The sequence below is a fragment of the Branchiostoma floridae genome, chromosome 13 (genome assembly GCF_000003815.2).
Source record: "Branchiostoma floridae strain S238N-H82 chromosome 13, Bfl_VNyyK, whole genome shotgun sequence".
NCBI lineage: Eukaryota > Metazoa > Chordata > Leptocardii > Amphioxiformes > Branchiostomatidae > Branchiostoma > Branchiostoma floridae.
Window position 1 is genome coordinate 20,138,251 of NC_049991.1, and position 26,674 is coordinate 20,164,924.

Here is a 26,674-nt window from a genome sequence, read left to right on the forward strand (position 1 = left end):
CATGTTTACTGACCTAGATAAATAACAGTTAGGTGGTCATTTCATTCAAGATAGTTTTACACTTTCTACAATCTCCTTTCCTGACAGGTCTCAATCTTTTGCACTGAGAAGACAAACATGGCTGTAGTTCAATGAAGCATTACACACAAAGCATTTTCACTTATCTTTTTACAAAACCTCAACTGCAGACCTGTCAAGGTCAACAATAAAATTCCAATTTTCCCCAGATGTATCATACAGTGATGGACACCTTGGAGCAAGCTACACAACTGTTCATATTTTTACCTGGGACCTATTCAGTTTTTTACCTGGTATCCATAGTGATTGTTTACATATCCAGTATCCATGGTGATTGTTTACATTAACAGTATCCATGGTGATTGTTTACTACTTGGTATCCATGGTGATTGTTTACTCACTTGGGATGAGCTGTGAAATGAGGAGGCTGTTGGCCTCAGTGATGGAGACCTTGGTGGAGGCTGCATTATTGTTTGTTTACCTGGTAACCATGGTGATTAATTACTCACCTGGTATCCATGGTGACTGTTTACATACCTGGGATCCATGGAGATGAGCTGTGAGATGAGGAGGCCGTTGGCCTCCGTGATGGACACCTTGGTGGAGGCAGCCTTATTGTTTGTTTGTCCATGGTGATTGTATGTACCCAGTATCCATGGAGATTGTTTACTCACCTAGGATCCATGGAGATGAGTTGTGAGATGAGGAGGCTGTTGGCCTCGGTGATGGACACCTTGGTGGAGGCAGCGGCCAGGTGACTCTCGAACTCCAGAATCTCCTGTTTCTCCAGCTCACACATCTACATTATACAATCACGTTCACACATGTAACATGTTAGTGAAACGTTAAAGAAGTCCTTGCAATTCCTTTCAGTCTATAGGATAAATATTGCTAATCTCTGCTACTGCTGTGCACGCACTACGTACATGTAGTACAATGTACTACACTTTGGGGCTGGGAATTAAGCTAAGACGAAAAGACATATCAACTCATACTGTAGATCATGCTTTCAGTCCGATGCTGTACATGGTGAATTTCCACTACAGTAGAAGCTGGTTATTTGCACAATCTATTTGCCTGTGTATTTCGTGCAATTTTCCGGCTGGTGCAATAATGCGAAGCTAGCTGGACCACACCGGTTTGGGATTTGGTAATTCTGTGCAGTTAACAGAAGTATGCGTTAATTTGTTGTGCAATTAACTGGCTTCTACTGTATTGAAATGCTTAATATGTGTGTTTTCCCAAATGTAAAACGTTTGTACCTGCAGCTCCTTGTTGATGAGTTCTGCCTTCTTCTCTTCAGTGGCAAGAGTTCCTGGTGGCCAGTCATAGTCACTGTGGAAACAGGAGAAAATAGCATAATATTACAGACTTTCATGTTTTCCATACAGGCACTGGATTAAAAAGTACAGGAAAGTAAATGGTGTACAATACAAATTTCAAATGCAAGAGTAAAGACAGACCGTGAAACTTTGAAAGTAATCAGAAATTCAAGAATTAATGGTCACTGAAATGTTGGCGGTGACTTTATGTCCTGGTTGCGACTAAAGGAGCTTCAAGTTGTCAACCAGTTATCCAGCTATTGATGAAGGATTACAACAATTATCTTGCAATGCATGTACATAATTGTACAAATTACAGGTTTTTGTACAACTCACTTTGTCATGACCATCTCCATGAAGCACTTCAGCTGGGGGTAGTGTTCCCAGGCAGCATGACCTGCAGAAACAACACAATTTTTTATACATCATTGAGTAATGCAAACTTCCATTAGAGTAGTCAAGGTGCCCCAACGACACACTAGAAAGTTAAGGGATAGATGATGATGATGATTAGAGCAGGGACGACTCAATACTCTTGGCTGAATTACATCAGTCGGTATTATCAGCAGCTGCTATAAATAGCGGCAGTAGCCAGTTTTGTCCTACAATGGCTGTTTTTGACGGAGGTGTTTGAAATAGAATCATGATCGGACAGGGGCGGGGATTCAGGATAGGTCCATTGCCCTGAAGAAGGTGACAGACGATCAACGAAACATCAGTAGAATAAAGCAATGGTTGTGTAAAGACAGTCTCTTTATGCCCATATCGGTTGATTGGCTTATGAAACAAAGAAACCGACAGTTACATTACTTACCTATATTTGCAGGGTTGAAGGCTGACACAGTCAGGAGTAACATCCAACCCTTCCAGTACAGGTTGGATATGGCCAGGGTGGGGGGTTCATATCTGTAACACAACAGTAACTTTTCACACAAACTACACATGTACATGTACATGTCCCACACACAGTCTTAGAATGATAGCGGACACTGATATACATCTATATACTAAAGTACAGGTTGGAGATAGCCTGGGTGGCGGGTTCATATCTGTAACATAACAGTGACTTCCAACAAAAATTGCAATCATACTATAGTACTAGATCTAATAGGTATACAGTTGATTATTATATTTTTGGGTGGTGGTACCCAAACTCTTTCTGCTATCATTTTATCAAGATCCTGTGTCCTGCAACTGTTTATTTGTTTGTTTGTGCCTTTATTTCAACTCAATAAATACTCCATCAGCCTTCAAAGCCACTTTTCGTGGAGGTCAAGCTCAACTGTACAGTTCATAGAGCTAGCATAAAAGCAGTACCAACCCCTGTGGCAGCTGTATGTTCTCTGGGTGGTGATAGGCACACAGGTTCAGCACTGCATCCACAAGTTGTATCCGCTCCACTGGCAGCACATCAAAGTCTGAAACATGGTACAGGTACAATTAGTCAATCCCCACAAGAAGAATTTTTTTTCCTGTTTCTGTACAACAGCACAACTCAGAACCCAAGACTGTGTACAGAGTACCTCCAACCTAGCGTGCGGCTGCAAAACTTAACCAGCTAATTTCTTCAGTTACAAACAAGCTTTCAAAGTTTCACCAATCTAACTTTCGAGATTAGTTTGGCTGGCTAGAAGGGAATTTCTCACCGCTAAAAACACGCGTCCATGCAGCCGTTTATTTTTTGGCTCGGATCTCTTATAGGTTGCCCACTCGGAGTAATACATCAATGAGACCTTATATTATGTTAATATATAACAAACTTAAGTCTCTCACCTGGTGAGTGGAGTGACGCGGCCCGTCGTACCACCTGGTCGGCGAGATCTAGTGCCTCCACAGCGCTTAGCGGGAGGTCGCGGGACAGACCAATCACTAGCAGCCGCATCAGCGTGTCTTCCTGCACGGGAACCTCCGACACCAGTCGCAGCAGGTACCTGTCAACAAGGGTCGTTTGTTCGTTTGTTTGTTTGTTTGAGCTTTAATTCATTCACGAAAAACTTCTGAATCAGTATATCAGTATAGTGACGTATCAGATTCAATTAAATCAAACCAACCCAAACAAGGCCTCACACGGGAACCTCCGACACCAGCCGCAGCAGGTACCTGGAAACAAGGGTCATTTGTTTATTTGACTTTGAACCTTCATTCGCAAAAAACTCAGTCTACAGGCTGCTCTTTATTGAGGTCATGAGGGACAGACCGATCACAAGCAGCCGCATCAATGTGTCTTCCTGCACGGGAACCTCCGACACCAGCCGCAGCAGGTACCTTGGAACAAGGGTTGTTTGTTTGTTTGTTTGAGTCTTCATGCATTCACGAAAAACAGTATATCAGTATGCAGGCCACTCTTTATTGAGGTCTTGAGGGAAAATGTACTATGTTTTTTGGTTTGAGCCTTCATTCATTTTCACAAGAGACAAAATCAGCACAAGGGCCACTCTTCATTGGGGTCAATGTAAGGGTCAGGGAAAATGTAAGATTGAGTAATTTTGTCTAAGACTCAAGAAAGTCATTGGCGTAAAGAAAGATGCGAGATTCTGTAAAACGTGAGGGCAAAAGAAAGTGTTATCCAGGCCCTCTCAAGAACGTCTTGAATACCTGGATAATTTTCTGAAATTTAGGATTGCAGAATCTGATGCTGCATTAGAAAATCCCTTTAAATCAATCTTTTTCTATCTCTGTCGGTGCCTAGGGGAATTATGGTGTTGAAGATATTTTGTCATTCAACAAACAAGTCTATGCATGCAAAGTTGAATGTTTTCAGAAAAACATAATATTCTGTTACTGTAGGGGTACTCACGCTCTCTCCCCCTCTGGTGGCCAGTTGTCCTTGCTGTAGTAAGACTCCGCAGACTCCATAAACAGCACCTTCTGGATGCTGAAAATGTCATAGAAAAAGAGGGATCTTACAAGTTGCAAATTATGTCATAGACTCATGGAGATCGTAGTATAGTGTAATGTGTTCTACAAAGCCTCAAGAAATACATGACATTGTATGTTCTTTATTGATATGAATCATTCATTTGTGATTTGTGGTTTGGATTGATGGTTGGATAGATGAATGATTGGTTTACTAGATGAATTAATGAATGAATGGTTCATCTAATAGTATGAACTTAGACTTAGACATCAAGGTAATCAATATTCAAATACAATTTAATATCATTCTTCAACTGGATAAAATCAGAGATCTTTTAAAAATCACTTCCGTTTTGAGTGACAATCATCACTCTTCTTCAGAATCACTAGAATGAATGAATGAAAGAACAAAGGAATCTATGGTTCATTACAACTTGTTTACCATTGCACATAGTCAATGGAGTTGAGAATGGAATAGAATGTTTGAATGTATACAGCATAGATGGATGGGAGGGCGGGTGGGTGGATGGATGGCTGGATAATGAATGAGGGAAAAAAGGAATGAATTATTAATTATACAGCTTGTTTACCATTGGACATAGTCAGTGGAGCTGAGTTTCATTAGAATGTATGATTGGAAGGATGGATGGGTGGAAGGATGGATGGATGGATGGATGGATGGGTGGGTGCATGAATGAGAGAAAGAAAGAATGTTTACCATTGCATATAGTCGGTGGAGTTGAGTTTTCATTAGAATGTATGGTTGGATGGATTGATGGATGGGTGTGTGAATGAGAGAAAGATAGAAAGTTTACCATTGCACGTAGTCTGTGGAGTTGAGTTTGAACATGCCGGGCGCGATGGTGTGCAGCCACCAGACCGAGTCCCTCTGTATGACGGACGACTGCAGCTGGAACCTGCGCAGGGTTTCCACATCTACTGCAAACAACAACACAACAGAGAAAAAAATAGGAAAATTAAGAGGAAAAAAGGAAGGGCAAAATCAACAACACAGCTTCTTGTTATTACCTATTATGTAGATAGAAGTTAGGTATTCTTCATAGCACATCAGATCTTTAAAAGCTATTTGCTGGCAAAAAGACTGAAGTTTGGCTGTAAAAATGTGTTTTTGCTTTCTGCAACACATTTTAACAACAATGCAAATTCTCAAACAACATACAGCCAGACAACACTCCCTTATATGGCCTGTGAGTGTAGCCTAGAGTCAAGTGTTATTTACTTTTAGTCTGCATCAAACGGTTGATACAACCGACCTGGTTATTGGTATAGACTGGACTCCATGATACTGTCAGTCTAAATACAAGCTTTGCTCTATCACAATGGACAGGGATTCATGGCGATTATGGTGTCACCTCTCAGAGGATGAACTGAACTGAACTGACAGAACTTGCATAAAATCATGTATCTTGCAATTGGGTTCAAGAAAATAGACAAACTACAATTTGAGCCTGTTACCTTGTGATCTGATCAAAGAGAAAACTATAAGCTTGAGACCACGACGGCAGTACTGTTACCAATTCTTCTCTGTGATTCAAAAGAGGAATCTTTAACCTTTATGCCACCATATATACATATTAAGTTGCTGTTGATATGTAGTAGTATTATGCAATACATCATGTAGGTCATGACCTTTGAGTTCAAAGGTCACAACACCTCATGGTGCCAGGCAGCCATCTTGTTCCCATTGTAGGGGATCCGCAGGTCAATCCGCCATGCAAATTGATGGTGGTCGATTATAGTTCAGGGCCTAAAACTTCAAGATTTTTTTCCTGGTCAAATGGGTAGAAATCCTGGCAGTTTTGAGGTGGGTGTGACAGGGGAGGGTTTCAACTTTGTGATTAGGGCCAAAAAGCTGAGTTTGTGTGGTTTTTAGGGGGTATAAAGTTGGGACTTTTTTGTCCTAGCACATGGCCTCCTCACTGGGTTGTGGTGCGGTTTTGAGGTCATGGGTCAATCTTTCAGTTTCCCGGAAGTTCTCGCCGTTAGATTCATGCCGAAATGTGGTTTTTCGGATAGCTGAGATGTCGGGCTTTCATATGAGGGTATGTTTGTGTGCCAGTAACGTCAGATAGTTGAGTTACTAACAGTTGCTTTCTCCTCTTTTTTGTATAGGAACCCATTGTTTAGAGGCTGCAAATTGAATCACCTGCGGATACCCTGAAGTGTTCCAGGTATCATCCTGCCCTCCCCCTTTTTAGCTATTTTGGGGCTGAATACACCTCCATATGTGTGAAATATGGTCCCAGGGGACATGCCATGCTAACTTTGTTGAGAATTTCCTATATTTTAGCTGTTTTGGGTTCACTGGTGTGCTAATGGGCACTGCTTACAATGAAAATTGCCATTGGTGTAAAATGACTTGAGAGGGAGGATGGACTCTAGAGTCTATCACTCTTTCATTTGACCTGCATTTTATTGGCAATTGCAAAAGTAAATTATGAATAGTCCAAAAGAGTTAGGTTGGACGTGAACCACGTTATTTGGCAACGTCCCAGGGGAGGAGCCGCGAAAGCGGTCGAGCTCATGGATACAGGAGGTGTGTTACTAAGCCCCATTTTCTTGTGTTTTGCTAACTATTTTGGGATGTTAGCATGATGTTAGCATGTGGCAGGTATCATGACAGCATACCAGAGTCTGTCAGTGCCATTTTCATAACAAAAAATTAAGAAAGTGGTGTGTGCATGGGGTGAAATTGGCTTTGACCTACTTTATTAAGTGCCCAGCACACACCTTCTGAAAGTCCCTACAAAGCCTCTGAAACAACACTTCATGACCAAATTTCAGGTCTCTGTCACTGTAGAGGCAGTCTCTGTGTGTCAGAGTGACTAGCTTTTGGCATTTCTTGACCTACATATGCCAGGTTTCTTGAAAACAGCTCTTGGTATATATGCTTGCCCCCCCCCCCCCCTTCAGACTCTGATGGCAGCCATGATACCTGTAATAAAAGTGAGTCCCAGGGGAGTATAAATCATTGAAATTCTTTCATACTTAGGATAATATGTAACAACCCCTGTCTCCATTGTATGATAAAACTTTTTTTGTAAAATTTTGAACTTGGGCTCTGTGAAGGGGATCCGCAGGTCAATCCGCCATGCAAATTGATGGTGGTCGATTATAGTTCAGGGCCTAAAACTTCAAGATTTTTTTCCTGGTCAAATGGGTAGAAATCCTGGCAGTTTTGAGGTGGGTGTGACAGGGGAGGGTTTCAACTTTGTGATTAGGGCCAAAAAGCTGAGTTTGTGTGGTTTTTAGGGGGTATAAAGTTGGGACTTTTTTGTCCTAGCACATGGCCTCCTCACTGGGTTGTGGTGCGGTTTTGAGGTCATGGGTCAATCTTTCAGTTTCCCGGAAGTTCTCGCCGTTAGATTCATGCCGAAATGTGGTTTTTCGGATAGCTGAGATGTCGGGCTTTCATATGAGGGTATGTTTGTGTGCCAGTAACGTCAGATAGTTGAGTTACTAACAGTTGCTTTCTCCTCTTTTTTGTATAGGAACCCATTGTTTAGAGGCTGCAAATTGAATCACCTGCGGATACCCTGTAGGTCATTGAAAGTGGTCACATTAAAAGTACTCATTCGATCTATTGGCTCGAGCTGTCGTTAGCTTCCCTAAAGTTACTTTAGACCATCATGATGACATTTCAAACAGTGCTGTTACCTTTCTTCTCTCCCCTTGAGAGGGCAGAAGCTGCCTCCTTGACAGCTGCTGTCACACTCAGCAGACAGCCCAGGCAGATCAGGTCAGTCAGCTGTAACAGCAGTCGCTCCTGGCAACAGAAAAAAATACATTTATAACCATGAAAAAGTCTTACATCCAACGAACACATTTGAACTTTCACATGCCCAGTGTGATGTAATTTAGTTGAAGGACTGAGACACACACAAAGTATGCCTGGACATGACATATAGTAAGGTCTATACAAGAACTGTTTACAAATGTACAAGTTAGGGGCCGTCACCTTTGACCTCATGCATACATTTTCACCAGCCATCAGTGATCGACTTTGAATTAGAGGAAGGCAAAATCTGTTTGACAAGATAGGGGCCTTTACCTTCGACCTTTTGCATGTACAGTTTACAGCACCACCTATAATATTGTACTTTCTAAGGTCAATACTATGATAAACACCACACTTTGAGATGACCTTCATATCTTAGTATCCTTATGTTTAGCTAAAGAGAAATTCGACACCACATCTCACCTTGAGATGACCTTCCATCTCCACGAACTGTGATTCGGAGCGTTCCTGCATGAGGCTTCGGCAGAACGCTGCGAAGTTCAGGTCTCCCCGCAGTGCTCGGATAATTTCCCTCAGCAGTGCTCGCACGGCGCGAAGGTAGTCCTCCCTATTGGTCAGCAACTCTTGGAACACCACAGCAAGGAACTAGAAATAAAAAGCAACAAAATACATGTTTGAGACTACAAATGTCTAGACACCTTTCAACCACCAATAGTAACTGTGATAGTCACAGTGTTCTCTTTGCTTGGAAAACCACAGCTAGGAACTGGCAATAAAAGGCATTAAAATCAGTTCAGTTTGTCCTCATAATACGAGGTGCCATTAATAATGTCAGTCCGTGCATATGCATCTCTCTCTACAGTATCATGATGGCTAGCAGGTTGTGGTTCTTTAGTCCAACCTCTTCCTCCAGTACTATCTTAAGTGTCAGGTTTGGACTTCTCCTTCGTCTATTCTCGTCAGGTTCCCAGAGGAGAACATTTTGTAGTCTCAAAATATGCAGGTATATATGGGGACCCATATCGGAAGATTTGCACGCCTTGGCACGCGCGTGAGTTTCTTCCCCACGTATACCAATACACGTATACGTGTTTTTCGTCACGCCGCGCTGAGTTGGCACGCGCGTTCTTTTACGGGCCTCGTCACGGCGGTAAACGATCTTAGCATGCATTATTCCCCCGCCCAGGTGCTGCCGCCAGAAGCCAAGTTTGTGTTACGTTACTTCCGAATCGGTAACAACTACGTGTATCCCTTCCGCTAATTCAAGACGATCTTTGCACGCAACATTCCGCCTGAGACCAAGTTTTACGTTACGGCTAAACAAACCGCTAAGGCGATCTTTTCACGCAATGTTACGGTGGTAATAAACTGCGTGTGTTCCCTCAGCTTAGACGATCTTACCACGCAACGTTATGGTGATAATAAACTACTTGTCTTCCCTCCACTAAGACGATATTTGCACGCAACGTTATGGTGATAATAAACTACGTGTCTTCCCTCCACTAAGACTATATTTGCACGCAACGTTATGGTGATAATAAACTGCATGTGTTCCCTCCACTAAAAGAAAAAGCGTACAATACAATTTTTCCCTCTGCGAACTCGAATCCGGATGTTAAAAAAGAAAAAAAAAAGGACAACTAAAAAAAATACTTTAACGGACTCGAACCCGGATTAAACTAGCAACCAAAACGTATGTTGCCGATGATCCCACCACTCGGCCACTTGAGCACATCATGTTTTTGTGTAAAAAGTTTGCGATCTCGTTCATTCCATGGCGGGCAACTTCTTCCTGGAGCGCCTGCTTCCAAGAACGCATGGCCGATCACTGACGCATGAAATCCACCCGGCCCGAGTTTTTCGCTGCTATTACTACTACTAGCATTAAAACTCGATGCCGAGTAGAAAAAAAAAATATCAGCACTCGGTTCCAGTACTGGCGGCGGTTTCGTAACCAGTGCTGAATGACCTTTGAACTGTCTTGCCGCCGCATACGTCACAATAACCGTTCTGAGATTTGATTGGCTGACGATTCATAGTGATGCAAATTCTGGTTGTCTTGGTTACACATGGTTGGATCAGCGCGCATGCGTGCCCATCCCAAACAATTAACTCCGCGTCATTTACATACTGGACGCCGTGCACACAAGCTCGCACTGACAAGAGTAAAGGAGCAAGGAATACAGCAAAGCTGCTGGGTTGCATGGCGAAACATGTTACACAGGTATGCGTTTTCCTTTGTTACTTTATCATTTGTTTAAGCAACTTATGTGATTACTTTCGGACATAACAATTTAGCAGGGTGCTGCGGGGTCGCTTGGCAAAATTCTGCTCATTATCAATTCTGCCCTCCCTGTGTACGCGGATAACTTTTGCAGGCGGATAACTACGAACTATTGTAAAGGGTACCAATTGTAGCTACTTGTAGCTAATCCAATGTAAGTTTAGAGCCGACGCTAGCCTTAAATTCATGGTATGGAAATCTAGGATGTTTACTCCACAAAGACAAATATCCTTCGGGTGGTAGCTCGCTCCTCCGGGCGGGGGATTTTTGCGTGCAAATATCGTCTTAGCGGAAGGAATACATGCAGTTCATTGCCGCCGTAACGTTGCGTGCAAAGATAGTTTTAGCAAAGGGAACACAAGCAATTTATTACCACCGTCACGTAAAACGGTCTCGGACGGAACGCAGTTTCTTACCACGGTAACCGTGGAAAAAGTTGGCTTCGGGCGGGGGAATAATGCGTCTAAAGGAAGTCTCAACGGAAGCGATACACGTAGTGTTTACTAGGGGAGTTAATCCACCCGCGTGTCAAGTCCGTACTAAATGAAGCAGGACACGCACGTGCCAAACCGCGCTAGAGGAAGCAATAAACGCATGTCCCAAAATCGTACTAGGAGAAGCAATACACGCACGTGCCAAAATCGCGCTAGGAGAAGCAATACATGCACGTGCCAAAATCGCGCTAGGGGAAGCAAAACACGTACGTGCCATTACCAGTCTAGGGGAAGCAATGCACGCGCGTGAGATTCGTCACCATAAGCGTACTCCACACGCGTGTGCGAGTACGCGTGTGCGAGTACGCTTGTGCGAGTACGCGAGTGCGAGTACGCGTGTGCGAGTACGCGTGTGCGAGTACGCGTGTGCGAGTACGCGTGCGGTGACGAATCTCACGCGCGTGCATTGCTTCCCCTGGGGCACCCTTGGTATAGCTCAAATATGAGACTACACCTTTCATGCACCACTAGTATCTCTCTTCTGTCAACAACTCTTGGAACACCACAGCGAGGAACTACAGGAATAAAAGGCATGAAAATATGAGACCCAGGGTCCTATTGTGTGGAATGAACTATCTGCTGAACAGAGACAATGGGCAACAGTAACAGCTATCAAAAATGGACTGATACAGTAGCACTGTTAGCAGAACTTACATTGCTACCGAAGTTATTGTGTCCCAATTATGTTGTTTGTTTCTCAATAATGTTGGATTCCTGAAAAGCAGGCTGTACAGTGATTTTACCCAGCCAAAATAAAATAAATGATGACTACAAACGTCCAGGAATGTCTGATTCATTAGTTTTAGCTTTCTGTGACGGCAATATTTTGGAATCAAACAACTAAAATTAAAACGACCTGGAAAAAATATCATCAATTCATTACAAACTCCCAGGCACCACTGACCCACCAGTGGCCACAAGGTGTACGTGCCTGTTGCTGCTGGCCAATTACATTTAGTGAAAGCTTAAAAATCTTCAAAAATTGGCAGGAATTTATCATGCCCATATTCATAAACCAGTGCAAGGGCCGTGTAGGTAGAGTGTTCGCCTTGCACCCGTAGGTCGTGAGTTAGATCTCCGGTTGAGTCATACAAAAGACTTAAAAAATGGTACCTGCTGCTTTCTCAGGAGTTAAACACACATCACTACCAGTGGACTAGCCTCCTGCTGTAGTGGCTTGCACAAATGTGTGACCCAAGGGATACAGAAATGGAGATAGGTGCCACCCTTGAGCATCTGTTAAGTACTGTTTTAACTTAATATCTCAAAGGTTGACAGCACCAACCTTTGCAGCCTCCTCGGGACTGTGCTGGAACAGGACGGCCAACAGGGACATGTTGTTGGGGTTTCTGGAGTTGGAGAGCTCGTTGTAGATGGTGTGCTTCAGTACCAAGGACAGGTTCTCTGGGTGTGCATTCAGTAACTCTCTGGGATGAAAAGACACACAAGGTTACTTTAATTTCTTATATATTACTTGAATAAAGAAGAAAAACATGCATGTTCATGTACTATTGGCAGGGCTCTAGCCAGCGTCCGTTTTTCCGTCAATTGACGGAAATTTGCTGCGTGTGACGGAAAAATGTTAAAACTAATCCTTCAACTTTGACAGACAAAAATCTGATAAAAGCTCCTTGGTGGAAGCTACAGGCTGCTTGGGGACGCCGTCCACGGCCGTAAAAGCCCAACACTGTTTGTTTTGCTATTGTTATGATTGTTGATAATGTGTGTCGGTACCCTTTCGCATACGCTAATCTCATTAAAACCCGTTTTTCAAGGTCTCAGTTCAGTCTCTCTAACTCCTGGAATAGTGTTTTCCCTACAATGGGAATTGGCTGACGGAAAAAAATGTCGAGCTGGCTAGAGCCCTGACTATTGGTATGATAAACATTGTCCATGTATGTTCAATTGCAGATACATGCATGTATCTGACTTTTGTGCTTTGTGTCATTGTAGATGGTATTTTTCAGTACCAGGGACAGGTTCTCTGAGTGCGCATTAAGCAACTCTCTGGGATGAAAAGAACAGATGTTTAGATTTGAAGACAATTTTTTGGCACAGCTTCACGACCTAACCCTCTCTTGAACTAAAGAGCTGTAGCTTTGTAAAGAGTTGATTAAGTCACTACATTAAGATTGGGTTTGATTTTCTTAGCAGGGTTTGACCAAAGGCCTGAGGACAGTGCCTAGCTGAAAATCTTAAATGATATCAATGTTTCATGAAATAATAAGTAGTCAATCCTCAGTAACCAGGTATCTTATTTTTGGGTTGGCTTCTTTGCTACAGTCTTCATTATTAGAAACACTGGAATTACTTCTATAATACAAAAAATATGCTAAATTCTATACTTTTTGTACTGGACATTTAGACATTTTGATGAATAAAAATAAAAGAAGTCACCTCATGCAGGAGTTGTAGTGGTTGATGAGGGGTTTGGTCTTGAGGCGGACACGGATGAGCGCCGAGACGACCTCGACGTCTTGTGGGTCCTGGGTGACGCAGTTCAGACACACGGACATCAACAGCTCCTGAGCCGGTCTGGTTAGCTGGGGGGACAGATGCATTATCGATTATTGGTCATTGATTGGTTTTTGACTGGCTACTTATCAGTTGTAACCAACGCTCCTGAGTCAGATATGTGAAAAGCTGGGTGAAAAGTTTGCACATATTAAGGTGATAAACAACAACATTCAACTTCTCAACCTTCAGGTCCATTTCCTTTTTCTTGGTTAGTGAATAAATTGGGATGAATATCTTAACTTGGCCAAATTGGGGGCTACTCGAACTTCAAGTCATTTGCCCAAAGCCAACCAAGAGTCCTATTGACTTATTTTTGCATAACTTGAACTTTCATGGTCCAACGAAAAAAAGAATTTATTCGGCTGTATTCAGCTGTATAGAGAGAAATACAGGGCTACGCAACTAGCCGGAAGCTGTTATCAAGGGCTAGCCCTGGTAACTGTACAATATACAGCATGATCACGTTTACCGATACATGAGGTTTGTCGTTCAAACTAGGTTATTCCGACAATGCAAGATACGGATAACTTTAGATTTGGTGTAATTGAAGAAAAGATACATGGAAAGAGCCATGATGGTCTAATGCAAAATGACCACATATCACAATCATATTGGAGAAAAAAAACTTCTGCCAAACCAATAAATAAATAGATAAAACAAGCCCCTACCTTTGGATTCTGGAGCCACATCTCGAGGCGCTGCACTGCCATGAGTCTGACCTCCGCGTAGCCGCAGGTCACGGTCATCAGGCGGATCAGGTTACGCGACAGGTTGTCCATGGCCTGGCGCCGGGTCAGCTGGTCCTTCAGAGTGTCCAGGATGTAACCCTCGATGCTCTCCTGCATGAAGGTGTACCTGGGGGAAAGTAAAAATGTTTGTATTGTATTGAATTGCGTAGTGGCTAAATTTCACAGTGTGTTAAATTTTGGGTTTGTTCGTTTGTTTGTTTTATTAGGATCTCCATTAGTGTTAAAACAATTTTATAGTGCAGTTGATGTTGTCGTTAAACAACGAAAATGTATATTATATACGTATTCAGTGTCAAGATTTTACTGTGAAAAACGTAAAAATAAAACCACTAAGAACATTTCAAGGTTTACAGTTGGATGCATTGTGGCTATAGATCCAATAGAACCCATCAAACAACATTATTGCAAAATTAACACTTCTAATCTGCAGTTTGAAAAGCATCACCATGGTTACCTGGGAGTGATGCTCTGATCGTCCGGAGTGAGCCGCTCGCTTGTGGTTAGACCTTCCGACACGTCCGACCCTTTGTCATCATCATCACCGAACTGGGTCGGGCTGGGGCCTGATGAGTCACAACAGTTTGACTTGATATTTCTCCCATTAAATCATTATAATAGTATCATTATGCTACTTAATTTGATTTCTTGTCAATATTTCAATGAGGGTGTCCATCTCATAAAGTTTTGAGATTCTGGCCAACTTTAAACAACTGTATCCTTTGACTTCTTATTTTCTTTCCTGTGCACATCAACTATAAACGGTGTGCTGTTGTTTCTGAAGAAGGTTGTACAGTCTTTCTAAAGCACTGCATGCAGTGAAAAATCAGATTTTGATACCTTGTGTTTTGGACAAGCTATGGTCACCTTTTCTTTATTGATAGATACATGTAGCTCTTACATGACTTTGTACTCTTACATGTAGCTCTTACATGTATGGTAACTTAAGGAAACAAGTGACATAAGATTTGGCCCTCTAGCAGCTTTCTTCAGAAGTGCAGGAGGTGTTTCATACGTTATCTTGGTAAACCCACAGACTTACAGTGTTCAGGAGTGGAGGAGGGTGGCCTGCCGCCCAGGTCAGAAGTCAGGCCAGACTTGGGAGGAAGCTTGGTGTTGAAGGCTGTCTGGATGTTGGCCACAAACTCCTTACACTCTGGGTTATCCACCCACACTCGCTCCCCCAGGGAGTCTTCTACAAACACCTGGAGGTACATTAAGGAAGGGAGGAAACTTTGGATGAGAAGAAGTGGGTTAAGGAACATCTTCATTGAATACATTACAAAAATGATTTTCAACATCAGTTGGTAACATAAAACGCAATGTTGTTGCATCAATTCAGACTTACACTAATCTTGCTCTTGTTATTACAAAGAGTACAACATTCTAGGAAAGTACCGAATTTTTCTGTATAACTTGAGTCCTTTTGGATATATGGTTAGATGCATTTTAACAACTAGAAACTGTTCAATTCCGGCTGTGTCGCTCAACCGACATGCATGTTACCCGAAAGGAATACAGTCCTTAGGACAGGACGTTAAGCCGTGGTCCATTTTTTATTGTGCTTGTCGAAAAGAGCTAGGGGAATTTCCCCTAGACAACGAACCTGTAAATACTGTACATAACGTCTGTCTTCCTTGTTATGACCAGTGGAAACCTAGCTTTTTACTGAGCTAAACTGGATCAAGTTTTTCTGAAATTCAATGTTTCACTTTACTTTTTTTATGCCTCACCTTAACAAAGTTGTCTGGCCAGTTGTCCTCCTCCTGGTAAGCAGACATGAGGATGTTGCATGTCAGCACCACCACCAGCGGGTTCCCTTTGGACTTGAAGTTGAAGGAAACGTCTCTCTTCAACAGGCTGCAGAAAGACTGGGGGAGGCAAAAGAGAGAAGGTTAGAGAAATAGAACGTTGGATCAGTTTATTAAGTGGTGTATTGCGATACTCATCTATGATGATTGGACATTCATGTAGGGGTCGGTACAGGCACAGTTGATTCAGGTAAAAGTCCGGTTCAGGTCCAGAAGATCAGGTCCAGACTGGATATAATTCTGATCAATTATCTGTGAAAAGTTGTAAATGGGCGATCCTCAAAAGAATGGTCCATTTTGCAACAAAGGAATCTGTTTGACCTAAAAAACTAGTATCTGTTTTCTACTGGTGCATTAACATCCTATCTTCATGTAAACAACACTAAGATTGACTGTAGAAACTTGATAGAAATGACTATAAACTCTTCTCTACTATGCTTTTGTTATTTTCTCGGACTGGTAAGCCCCAAAACGTGTGAACGCCTGCAACAACTACATACAACCCACCTCAGTGACACCCTCGCTGAGGAAGATGAGGGGTTTTGTCTTGGCGAGGAACATGAGACTGAGGAACACACCCTGGTCAGGCTTGACAACAACAACAACAATAACAACAACAACAACATACAACCCACCTCCGTGACACCCTCCCTGAGAAAGATGAGGGGTTTCGTCTTGGCCAGGAACACGCCCTGGTATGGCTTAGCAACAACAACAACAACCCACCTCTGTGACGCCCTCGCTGAGGAAGATGAGGGGTTTTGTCTTGGCGAGGAACATGAGACTGAGAAACACGCCCTGGTCAGGCTTGGCCTTGTTGGACTTGAGCGTGTTGATGGCGCCGACGATCAGGCTGTCCACACGGTCATCGTTATTCTCTGCTTCAGCATCCAGGATGGAGTCGATCAGGTCGGATGGAGGCACTGAAAAACATCCACACGGAAACATTAGCATTATCAAACTGCCATGATTATGTCACCGATTCTATGCCAACAACTGCCAAAGTGGAAAACCCTTGAGGACAGTCTGACTACCCTACGTCCACCAGCTATGCGACTGAGTGAGTGAGCAAGGGAACTTTACACGGCTTTAATAACTCACTTCACTCGGCTACTAGGTTGAAATGAGGGCTTTGCTGCCTTTAGGAACCTAACTTGGAAAGAATGTCAAACAAGGACCATGCTATAATGATCAATGATAGTTGAGGAGGATAAACTCATAAAGGTAAGACCTACCCAGTATAGGAGCTACAGATGACTCCCTGGCTGGCACAAGTGGTTTCTTCGGCGCCTCTGCCGGCCTGCCCAGCGGTGTCAGCACACCCAGCTTCGGTTTCTTGGCTGCGAACGCTGATGATGATGAGGGCATCAGGGAGGAGGAAGTGGCTGGAAAGGGGAATACACTCTCTATCATCAATCCTTACATCAATATTTTACTGTATTATATTGTAATGTTTCTTGTGATCAATTCTTTGTATGTTCGTCCACATTTACGTAGAGTCTGCCGCTACCAGCCCAAAGCTGCCTAGGCAGACCTATGTAATGACTTGTCCATTCAGTACTGGTAAAGCCTACTAAAGGTAAAGGTAAAAAGATAAAGATAGTCCCAGATGGCCCTTTTAACACAGTAGGGGCAGTGGCCTTTTACCCCCTTACCTTACCTTACATGTACCCATATGTACAAAATGTAGTCCCAACCCCATGCCTAAGATACCTCCTAAAGATTATACAGATAGCTAAAATTCTATGAACTGTACTGGTACGTTGCTGAAGGTTATACATGTACATCCAGGTAATGATATTGCCAAATAGCAATTACTCAATTAACTGGATATGATTTAGACGTCTACGTCATATCCAGTTGCTTGTTTAGCTGCTTTTTGGGGTCTTATGAACTGCAGTTCAAAAGGAAGCCGCTAAGATGAATGCAACAATATCATACGTGCCTACCTGAAAGTTTGCGCTGCTGTGACGGCAGTTTGGGGTCAGTGGCCAGCGGGGTCGGCTTACTGCCCAATGCTATCAGCTCTCCCGTGGGAGGGGGGCCTGCAAAGGAGAAACCACACAAGTTGGGTCACTTCATGGTCTAAGGGCCGGTTGACATGAGGCAAAAAAAAAATAACTTGTCCTAAAATTGCCCTACGACGTTCAAAGCACATCCTACGACCCTCATTTTGTCCATGTAAAAATGAAAATGACGCGCTGCAGTGGGCAGCGTCATTTTAATCGTTTCACTGTTACATGGACAAAAAAAAAAGAGGACACGCACCATTCGTCGAACGACATGTTCAGGACAAGTCATTTTTTAGCCTCATGTAAACCAGCCCTAAAGATAGATATCTGATGCATATGATACTTGATGATTCCAAGGTGAATCAAGATTCTCTGCCTGTGGTGTCACCCTCCTGTCACTCAAAGTACTAGTACTTTTTCTTCAACTCCCCTCATCAGCACTCAGCAAGTGGCAGGGAATTTTGTCATCATGATCTCAACTTTTCCAGAGTTAAAGTTGCAATACCGAAATCTTAGTACTGTAGTGTAATGTAGCGAAAAGAAAGATCTAGAAGGCTAGGTATGCGTACTTCAACAGTTTGCGATATCCACCAAACAGTATATGGACAAAATTAGATAATTTTCTTCCAAAAATCACAACCAACTGCAGGTATACCCCCCTCCCCCAAGAGAAAAAAAAATCACACCATAACATTCGTAATTTCTACAGTGCAAACCTTTCGGCTTGGTCTTCCGCGGACCGCCTAGCTTTCCTCTGTCCATCTTTCTTCAAACGCCACCTCCAAACAGCAGAGGCAACAACCTTCAGCACGAAGAAATCCTGCAAAGAAAAAATCGGAGCGATCTTTTCTACTGAAATGCCGCCATGATGCTTTCTCTCTCTTTCTGGACGATACCATTAGCGCGGTACCCTTTATTTCTCGCAAGTCTAATTATTTGTCAAGTGAAATGTTATGTACCAAAATTAAATTCATTCATAGTATTTTTCCATAAATTTTATTTCATTTCAAATTTGATTGATATGAAGTTAGCTAGTGGAATTTTTCGCCGACGACAAGGGAACACCCCTATAGTCGAGTGAAATATTCCGCAAGGGGTTAAAGGTTCAACAGAAATCAGGTGAGATTGGACTGGGAATATTGTTGCTATGCTGAGGGAAGTGTCGTCTGTGAAACAGGTGTGGTTTCGGGGATTTCTTCGCTCTAGTTTACTACGCGTACGCCTCACTGATCCATACAAATGTAGAAGTAAGATCTAAGTAAAAAGAGGACATCTATGGCACTGTATTTGATTAAGAACAATGTGTTTATTTTCTTATAAGGTAACGTTACAGGTAACAAGAAGATGTCCCGAGATGATCTGATCTACTTAAGAAAGACATCTGGTGTATTTTTCCAGTGTAGTAATGAGGCTGATTAATGTAGTCAAGGGCGCCTCCTCAAGCACGGGACTCCCGTTTCAAGTCCCTCCCGGAAGACGATTTCGTGGAAAGCTTCGTGAGGCTACAGCAATCCGGACGTCCTTGGTTGGGGGTCTCCCATCCAAGAACTGACCGGGCGGCGCGTTGCTTAACTTCCACGCGGCTGTAGCTTAAGTTAATTTAAGAAGAATACTTTCTTATTTCTTCAGGTACAGGTAAGAAGAAGATGTCCCCCGATGAGTTAATCTACCTGAGCCTCCTGGTCCTGAGTATCCCCCTGGGGGGCCTGTTGAGGCAGGTGAGAGACCACACCTGAGGAGTTTACTATTAAGAAAACCATATTCTTTTTTCTTAAGGTACAGGTGTAAGAAGATGTCCCCCGATGAGTTAGTCTACCTGAGCCTCCTGGTCCTGAGTATCCCCCTGGGGGTCTGGTGAGGCAGGTGAGAGATCACACCTGATGAGTTTAACTATTAAGAAAACCATATTCTTTTTTCTTAAGGTACAGGTAAGAAGATGTCCCCAGATGAGCTGATCTACCTGAGTCTCCTGGTGCTGAGTATTCCCCTGGGGGGCCTGGTGAGGCAGGTGAGAGACCACACCTGGCGGAGGGCGGTGGTGTTCGCTGTCGGGGCCGGCCAGGTGCTGCTCACCTGTCGGTGGGACACCTTACACTCCCTGGTGTCCATCCTCGGGACTTTCACCATCTTGAAGACGGCTGGACCAAGGTAGTTATGTTATTTTAAGATGAATAGATAAAATAAAGATAAATCACTCACTCACTATTCATTGTTTGATTATACTACTGCTGGAATCCCTGATGCATGGGTAGGCAGCAGTCGGCTAGTCTTCACACTGCGAATAAACAAGATAAATAAATAGATGAATAAAGAAATCTCTAGCTTCAAAGTGCTGCTGTGTAATGTATGTTTTTGTAATGTAAGTTTTTTTGTAAAACTTGATAGAAATGACTATAAAATCTTCTCTACTTCTCTCTTATCATTTTCTTTGAAGGCCCGCGTGGCGCAGTGGCAGCATTCGTGCTTCGTGACCCCCACACGTGCGAGGTTGCGGGTTCGAATCCGTATGCGTGTCACCGGTCTTGTGCCCTTGGGAAAGGCACTTTACACGGCTTTCCTCACTATACTCAGGTGAAAATGAGTACCTAGCTTCGACTAGGGCCGTCCCTCGGATAGGACGTTAAATGGAGGTCCCGTGTATGGGGAGAGTCACACCCCATGCACGTTAAAGAACCCCCACACGTGCGATGGTGCGGTGTGAGATGGAGCAAAAACCCTTCTGTCTGGAGTTGGTGATTCACTTCAAATCACCCGGATGGAGGCCTGGCGAACCTCCATTCCGTATCAGCCACACGGTGATTTACATCAGCGAAAGGGTATGTCACCCTGCGAGGGGCGGCATAACCCCGCCGCGCCGTGAGTAAGCATGTGCGAACATGCACAGGGCTAGCCCTTAGTAATAGCCACTGGCTAGTTGGGCAACCCTGGCTGTTTGTTAACAGCTGAACAAATAAATAAAAAAAAGGCTAAGCCCCCCAAAAAGTGAACGCCTGCCTATATATAATCAGTTCATTTTCTAATAGGTCTCCACTGAATTTTTTCAGGTCCCATTTTTGGGGACCAGTCCAACAAAAAAAGAAGTTTTGTACCAGTATGATGTACCGGTAGCCACCCCTACTGCAGTATTAAATTTAGTAATATAAGATCCCACCTTTTAATGTTTTATCCAGGACATGCCACCTGCTGACTTTTGTCTGGTGCTTCGGCTACCTGGCCTTCTTCCGCACCTGTCACCTGTTCCACCTGCCGTACCCCGCAGCCGTCGCCAACGCTGTGCAGCTGGTGCTCACGCTCAAGGTGGGGACGTGTTTGTTTGTTTGTTTGTTTGTTTGTTTGTCTGGTGCTGCCCTGCCACCTGTTCCACCTGCCGTACCCCGCAGCCGTGGCCAATGCTGTGCAGCTGGTGCTCACGCTCAAGGTGGGGACATCATGAAATTGTTTGTTAAAATGCATTGAAGAAGAGCTGTGGAAAGACTAGCCGACTGCTGGCCACCCCTGAGTCAGGAACCACAGCAGCAGTGAAATCAAAATGCTAGATACTATTAAAATTACATGCCCAGTAAACCACTTCATGGCATAACTCATCATGTTTGGGCAAGAAGGGAAGGAGTGTGAGCAAGAGAGAGACGGAGTGGTTTAAATCTGCTCATTTCAGTTTTATTACATTCATCTGAAATACGTTATAGGTCACAACAAATGAATGAACAGATGAAAAAACAATTGATGAATGAATCTCATTTCTTATTTTCATTCCAGCTCAGCAGTGTTGCCTTTGACATCAGAGACTCCCATGTAGCAGAAAAGTCCAGGAAAGATGGAAATGACAACTCAGCAAACAACAGGGCTTCAGAAGGGACCAAAAACAAACCTACTGAACAGGCCCTCCTCCCCGTGCCCTCTCTCACAGATCTCTTCTGTTACTCCTACTGTTATATCGGAGTCTATACTGGTAAAACACTTTCATTTTTGGAATAGACTGTAGCTGCTTGACACAGCCTTAGAAATGCTGGGTTGTTCAGTATACTAAAAACCTGTACAGAAACCCTTTCCTGCATTGTGCGATCAGAGGGCACAATGGGTCAATTAAACAATACAATGTAATACCCCATTATCTAGCTGTCACGTAAACCTGGAAAATGTAGTTTAAACTGCATTGACTCTCTAAATGTTTTAAGGTAGTTTTGAAGCACTTATAAGTTATATATATGGATTGTAGTAATGTTGTACAAAATGTATACTTTGCTTTATGTTGTAAACCATTTGTAGTAAGGATGCAGTTCAGGTTGTTCACTTAACATATTTCGATTGGCTAAATTGGCATTTTGACCTTCCACTGTTTTCTTATTAATGAATTAAGAAAGAATGGAGCCGTAACGAATATTGATAGCTGGGCATGAAAGAATTCTAAATCTGATTTTTGGGGGGCCAAATTGATGACGTGATCATTTTTATTGCCCCTAATATTATTTTTTTCTATGACAAAATACAGCACTTTGGTACATACCACTGTAATGAAACTTCGTTAATGAGAGAACAATGGAAGGTCAAAATGCCAATTTAGCCAATAGAAATACCTTAAAGTATACTGTTTTCCCTTATTACCATCCCAGGCCCCTTCTACAAGTACAGAACTTATCACGACTTCATCTATCAGGAGAAACCATCCTCCGTTCCCGTACTACAGCCCCTGTTGGACCGCGCCAAGTGGATGCCTCTGACGGGGGGTGTTTTCCTCCTGGCCTCGCGGTACTTCCCCATCGCGTACGCGCACACTGAGGAGTTCTACGCGACGTCGGGCGTCCCGTACCGCCTGTGGTACATGCTGGGGATGTTCCTCGTGTTCCGCATGAGGATGTACTCGGCTTGGATCCTGGCAGGTAGGATGCTGCTGATTGGTTGGGATGCATGAATAAATTTGCACTCGATTGTAAGCTGGTGTGTTATGGCATATGCGTGCACCTGTGCACTCACCTGTTTAAGATTGTCTGATGTGAGAGAGGCAGATGAGGCTATTATTCAATTTATTGTTATCTGGCGGGCTGGCAGCTCTCTCTTTGCTGCGGTGGGTTTCTTTAACGTGCTTGAGGTGTGGTACTCCTTAAACAATATTTTTCATCATCATTGGCCTTATCAGTTAAAGTCATTATCATATGATGTTACATACAATGGCACATACAACATACACCTTTAATTTGTTGTGGTCGTCATTTAGCATTCATAGACTAGCCAGTCACTCGTCATTTAGCATTCATAGACTAGCTACCCACTCGTCATTTAGTATTTATAGACTAGCTACTCACTCGTCATTTAGCATTCATTTAGCATTCATAGACTAGCTACTCACTTGTCATTTAGCATTCATTTAGCATTCATAGACTAGGTACTCACTCGTCATTTAGCATTCATTTAGTATTCATAGACTAGTTACTCGTCATTTAGCATTCATTTAGCATTCATAGATTAGCTACTCACAACTAAAGAGCATGTTCCATCCCTTTTCAGAATGTTCCTGCATCACTGCCGGAATGGGGGCCTATGAGGAGTGGAGGAAACCCAAGTGTGGCCAGGGACCAACCGTCAGGGGGACACTGTAAGTCTCGTTAGGTCATACCTGTGGGCAATAACGTTTGATGTGCCGGACTGGGTGATAACTTGGGTTATCACATGGGGTCCTACTATTATGACACGGGTGTCCCTTAGAATGTTTCAAATGCACTAGTCTTCCAGTCTGATGCTGTCAAAACTTTTACTAGCCTCGTATCCAGCTGTACGCGTATTATAGCTCCCGAGTCTCTTCTGTCCTCTTCGCGAAGACTCGGGAGCTATAATACGGCTGGACACCAGGCCAAACTTTTACATACCTGATTCAGACTTTCAAGTTGCTGTTCTTAGAATTTTTGCTCCAGGACACCAAATTTTTACCAAAAGTTCTGGCGCATTGAAATGTATGTTTTCTTGGGTGCATGATATAGATACTATATGGTATTCTGTCATATGCAAATTGGCTATTTTCAGTTTTTCTAATTTTTTTCTACAGCACACATTCTCTTTCAGAATTTGTGTATTGTGTAGATACCTACACCATCCATATTGGCTTTGTTACAGTGAACCTGGTGGCAACAAATCGCCACAGGAGGCTCGCTACAACTTTGACACAATAAAGAACGTGGACATCTACTGGGTGTCTTTCAGAATACATTACTTTTTTTGTATGATTGTGTAGATCAGCTCATACCATCCATATTGGCTTGTTACAGTGAACCTGGTGGCAACAAATCGGCACAGGAAACTCGCTACAACTTTGACACAATAAAGAACGTGGACATCTACTGGGTGGAGCGTGGCACCACCATCCGCAGTGGTATGAAGCACTGGAACATGACGGTACAGTACTGGATGGCAGAGTACATCTACAGACGGGTGCCCTACAAGAGCTTCAGGTAACGTCTTCTTCCTTAGCTCCCTCACCTGGCTAACTCACCTGGCTAACTCACCTGGTTAACACACCTGGCTTGGATACTGCCTGGTTGGATCTCAAAAGTTTAGTTTGAAAGTAAAATAGGTTAACTACTACATAACAGTCTTTGTTATCTATATATATGCCCATTTCCTTGTCTCGTCTTCTTTCCTCACTTGATTCTTTTTTGCAAGTTTTTTTTCTAATGACTTTCCTGTGTTAAAATATTTTTTCATCACATTTTTGTAGACTGGTCTTCTTTTAGTCTGATCTTGTTCTCTCTTTAAGACATTTTCTTGATTTGTCATGAACTTTTCAAAATGTTTCTTTTTCCTCAGTCTGTTTCTCTCTTGTCTTAGTAGTTTTTCCTTGGATTCAATTTTTCTTTTTCCTTCCCAATCCTTTGCACTCTTTCTTGAGGCCTTTAATCAATCTTTCAATCCCTGAAGCCAGGTTCTGATGGGCATATATTATTCTACTATAACCAGTTACTAAAACACCTTTGCTGCCTGACAGTTGTAATCTTTACTCAAAATGTATTTTAAAAATCTACTATCAGACCTGCCCTTGTATCACGCTATGCCAGTTGTTCATCAGATTGGTCCAAGCTTCTCACATCAAACACTGTCAAAAGGAATCATTATTGGTTGTGCAATGTATGGCACTGCTGCTGATAGCACTAGTGCTGGTTTCAAAAGAAGCAGCAAAGTTCTTCTTGTCCTTGAGTTCCTCCTCTATTTCATTTGGACTACAATTGGCAAAAAGTATCAAACTGTAACCATATGCATCAAATTATAGATGCAGAAATGTTTGGCAATTTCGATCTATTTTGTGGATCCTAATCTGACACACTGATATAGCTGATTATATGGGTATGCAGGTGTAATAAATTCTAGTTAGCTAAGAACAGCATATTATACCATGCTTGGAGAGCGAAGAAGCACAAAACTTAACTGTACGATGAAGAACCACTCACCCAGCAAGAAGCATGGATATCCACCTCACACTGCATGCCGAGGCATGCCCACCAACCACAAAATGCAACGACACGCCTTACAGTGCTAACCCCTTTCTAATTTGCATGTGTTTCATTTTTCGTTTGACGTTTTTCCGTGTCTTTGTTGACTTGGTTTTCTTTGTCGTGACCTACCCTGAGTGTGTGTCTTTGTTCCCCTCCCTGTCCCCCTCCCAGGTTTCCTGTGGTGTTTGTTGTTTCCGCGTACTGGCACGGCATACACGGCGGGTACTACCTGTTTTTCCTTTCCGTCGCGCTGATGCAAATTGTCGAGTTCAAGTGCGACGCCGCCTTCAAGTCCCGACTCTCGCCCGACTCCACGGCCGCGAGCGTTTACGGGTTTGTGAGCTGGTTCCTGAAGTACCGAGCAGGGGAATACTACACCATGGCATTCCTTCTACTAACCATTACGGATGGACTAAGGTGTTGGCAGTCTGTGTACTTCTATACTCATGTGTTACATCTGTTACTACTGGCGCTAGCCTATATAGTCGGTAGTGGCGGTCATCGGGAAAAGAATAAGGAAAAAATAAAATAATTGCGATTGATGTATTATAATTATATGAAATATAGCTTTGTACTAACTGATACTTAATCTAATGGGTTGTTGAAAAAATAATGCCATTTTGTAAGACTTGGTGATTTTTACACAATGTCATATACAAAATTTAATGTACAATACATTCAGCCAACGTGCAACTCATTTCAAGGGAAATCGGAATGCATCATGATCAGTGGGAAACAATTGCTAGACACAAGGAGGGGAACTTTGGAATTTCATTTTGTAGTTACATATATTTGCACACAATTTTTCTACTAGATGGCTCTGTGCTTAAGCTATACTTTCACAATGCAGCCCTAAGCTTTAACTATTTAACAGAATTTCAAGCTATGACAACTTGTTCCACGTACCATTACAAATTACAAAATGGCATCTTTTTTTCTGCCAGCCCAGAAGTATTCAGTGCAATATCAATTCTAATGATCTAAACACAGTATATTGATTTTCACAGTGTTGATTATAATAGTCATATGAATAATATGATTGGTTTGTTTGAGCAGCTATTTTAAGATATGAATTTTGAATTGTTATCTAGATTTGTTGTAGAAAGGACTTCACCCACAAAGTGACACATTCTTTTTATATCCTTGGTGTATGGTATTCATAATCAGTACAAATAGGTAAGAAACTACCGTTTATATAATATTGTTGACTGGTCACCGGTAGTTCCGTTAGGTAAGTATGTACTGTTCAATTATTGTGCTATCTGCAACACCAGGAATATTTCATTCACTCTTCTTGAAAGTGCCTTGTTCAAGTTTTCATCACAGATTAATTATACCTTTAAAGACTTTGATTAGCTAATATCTTTTGGTAAGTG

The 26,674-nt window shown here is 42.7% G+C and overlaps 2 protein-coding genes across 2 annotated transcripts in view; one reads left to right on the forward strand and one right to left on the reverse strand.

The window, feature by feature from the left end:
* The window catches only part of LOC118428625 (integrator complex subunit 1-like), a 50,941-nt gene extending 32,240 nt beyond the window's left edge, over nt 1-18,701 (reverse strand). Inside the window, exons 1-21 of the mRNA XM_035838730.1 lie at nt 18,537-18,701; nt 17,758-17,853; nt 17,044-17,193; nt 16,535-16,731; nt 15,731-15,868; nt 15,040-15,202; nt 14,455-14,563; nt 13,920-14,106; nt 13,132-13,277; nt 12,020-12,161; nt 8,419-8,601; nt 7,875-7,983; nt 5,012-5,132; nt 4,138-4,215; nt 3,114-3,271; nt 2,662-2,758; nt 2,155-2,246; nt 1,677-1,737; nt 1,281-1,353; nt 693-817; nt 10-13 (exon numbers count right to left, since the gene is read on the reverse strand). Coding sequence (XP_035694623.1) covers nt 10-13; nt 693-817; nt 1,281-1,353; nt 1,677-1,737; nt 2,155-2,246; nt 2,662-2,758; nt 3,114-3,271; nt 4,138-4,215; nt 5,012-5,132; nt 7,875-7,983; nt 8,419-8,601; nt 12,020-12,161; nt 13,132-13,277; nt 13,920-14,106; nt 14,455-14,563; nt 15,040-15,202; nt 15,731-15,868; nt 16,535-16,731; nt 17,044-17,193; nt 17,758-17,853; nt 18,537-18,582 — 2,475 coding nt within the window. The 5' untranslated portion in view covers nt 18,583-18,701. The remainder of the gene's footprint in view (nt 1-9; nt 14-692; nt 818-1,280; nt 1,354-1,676; nt 1,738-2,154; nt 2,247-2,661; nt 2,759-3,113; nt 3,272-4,137; nt 4,216-5,011; nt 5,133-7,874; nt 7,984-8,418; nt 8,602-12,019; nt 12,162-13,131; nt 13,278-13,919; nt 14,107-14,454; nt 14,564-15,039; nt 15,203-15,730; nt 15,869-16,534; nt 16,732-17,043; nt 17,194-17,757; nt 17,854-18,536) is intronic.
* A 202-nt stretch (nt 18,702-18,903) lies between these two features.
* LOC118428626 (lysophospholipid acyltransferase 7-like) lies at nt 18,904-26,674 on the forward strand. Its single transcript, XM_035838731.1, has 8 exons — nt 18,904-18,997; nt 19,743-19,968; nt 20,991-21,117; nt 21,577-21,769; nt 22,431-22,697; nt 23,323-23,410; nt 24,078-24,260; nt 25,470-26,674. Exons 2-8 carry the CDS (start codon nt 19,757-19,759, stop codon nt 25,828-25,830), a joined length of 1,431 nt encoding a protein of 476 aa, XP_035694624.1. The 5' UTR covers nt 18,904-18,997; nt 19,743-19,756; the 3' UTR covers nt 25,831-26,674.

What these genes read in the sequence shown, in the direction of transcription:
- LOC118428626 (XM_035838731.1), top strand. Translation starts at nt 19,757, where the DNA reads ATGTCCCCAGATGAGCTGATCTACCTGAGTCTCCTGGTGCTGAGTATT. An exon ending in TTGAAGACGGCTGGACCAAG is followed by an intron (nt 19,969 to 20,990) that starts GTAGTTATGTTA and finishes TGTTTTATCCAG; the next exon opens with GACATGCCACCTGCTGACTT. An exon ending in CTCGGCTTGGATCCTGGCAG is followed by an intron (nt 22,698 to 23,322) that starts GTAGGATGCTGC and finishes ATCCCTTTTCAG; the next exon opens with AATGTTCCTGCATCACTGCC.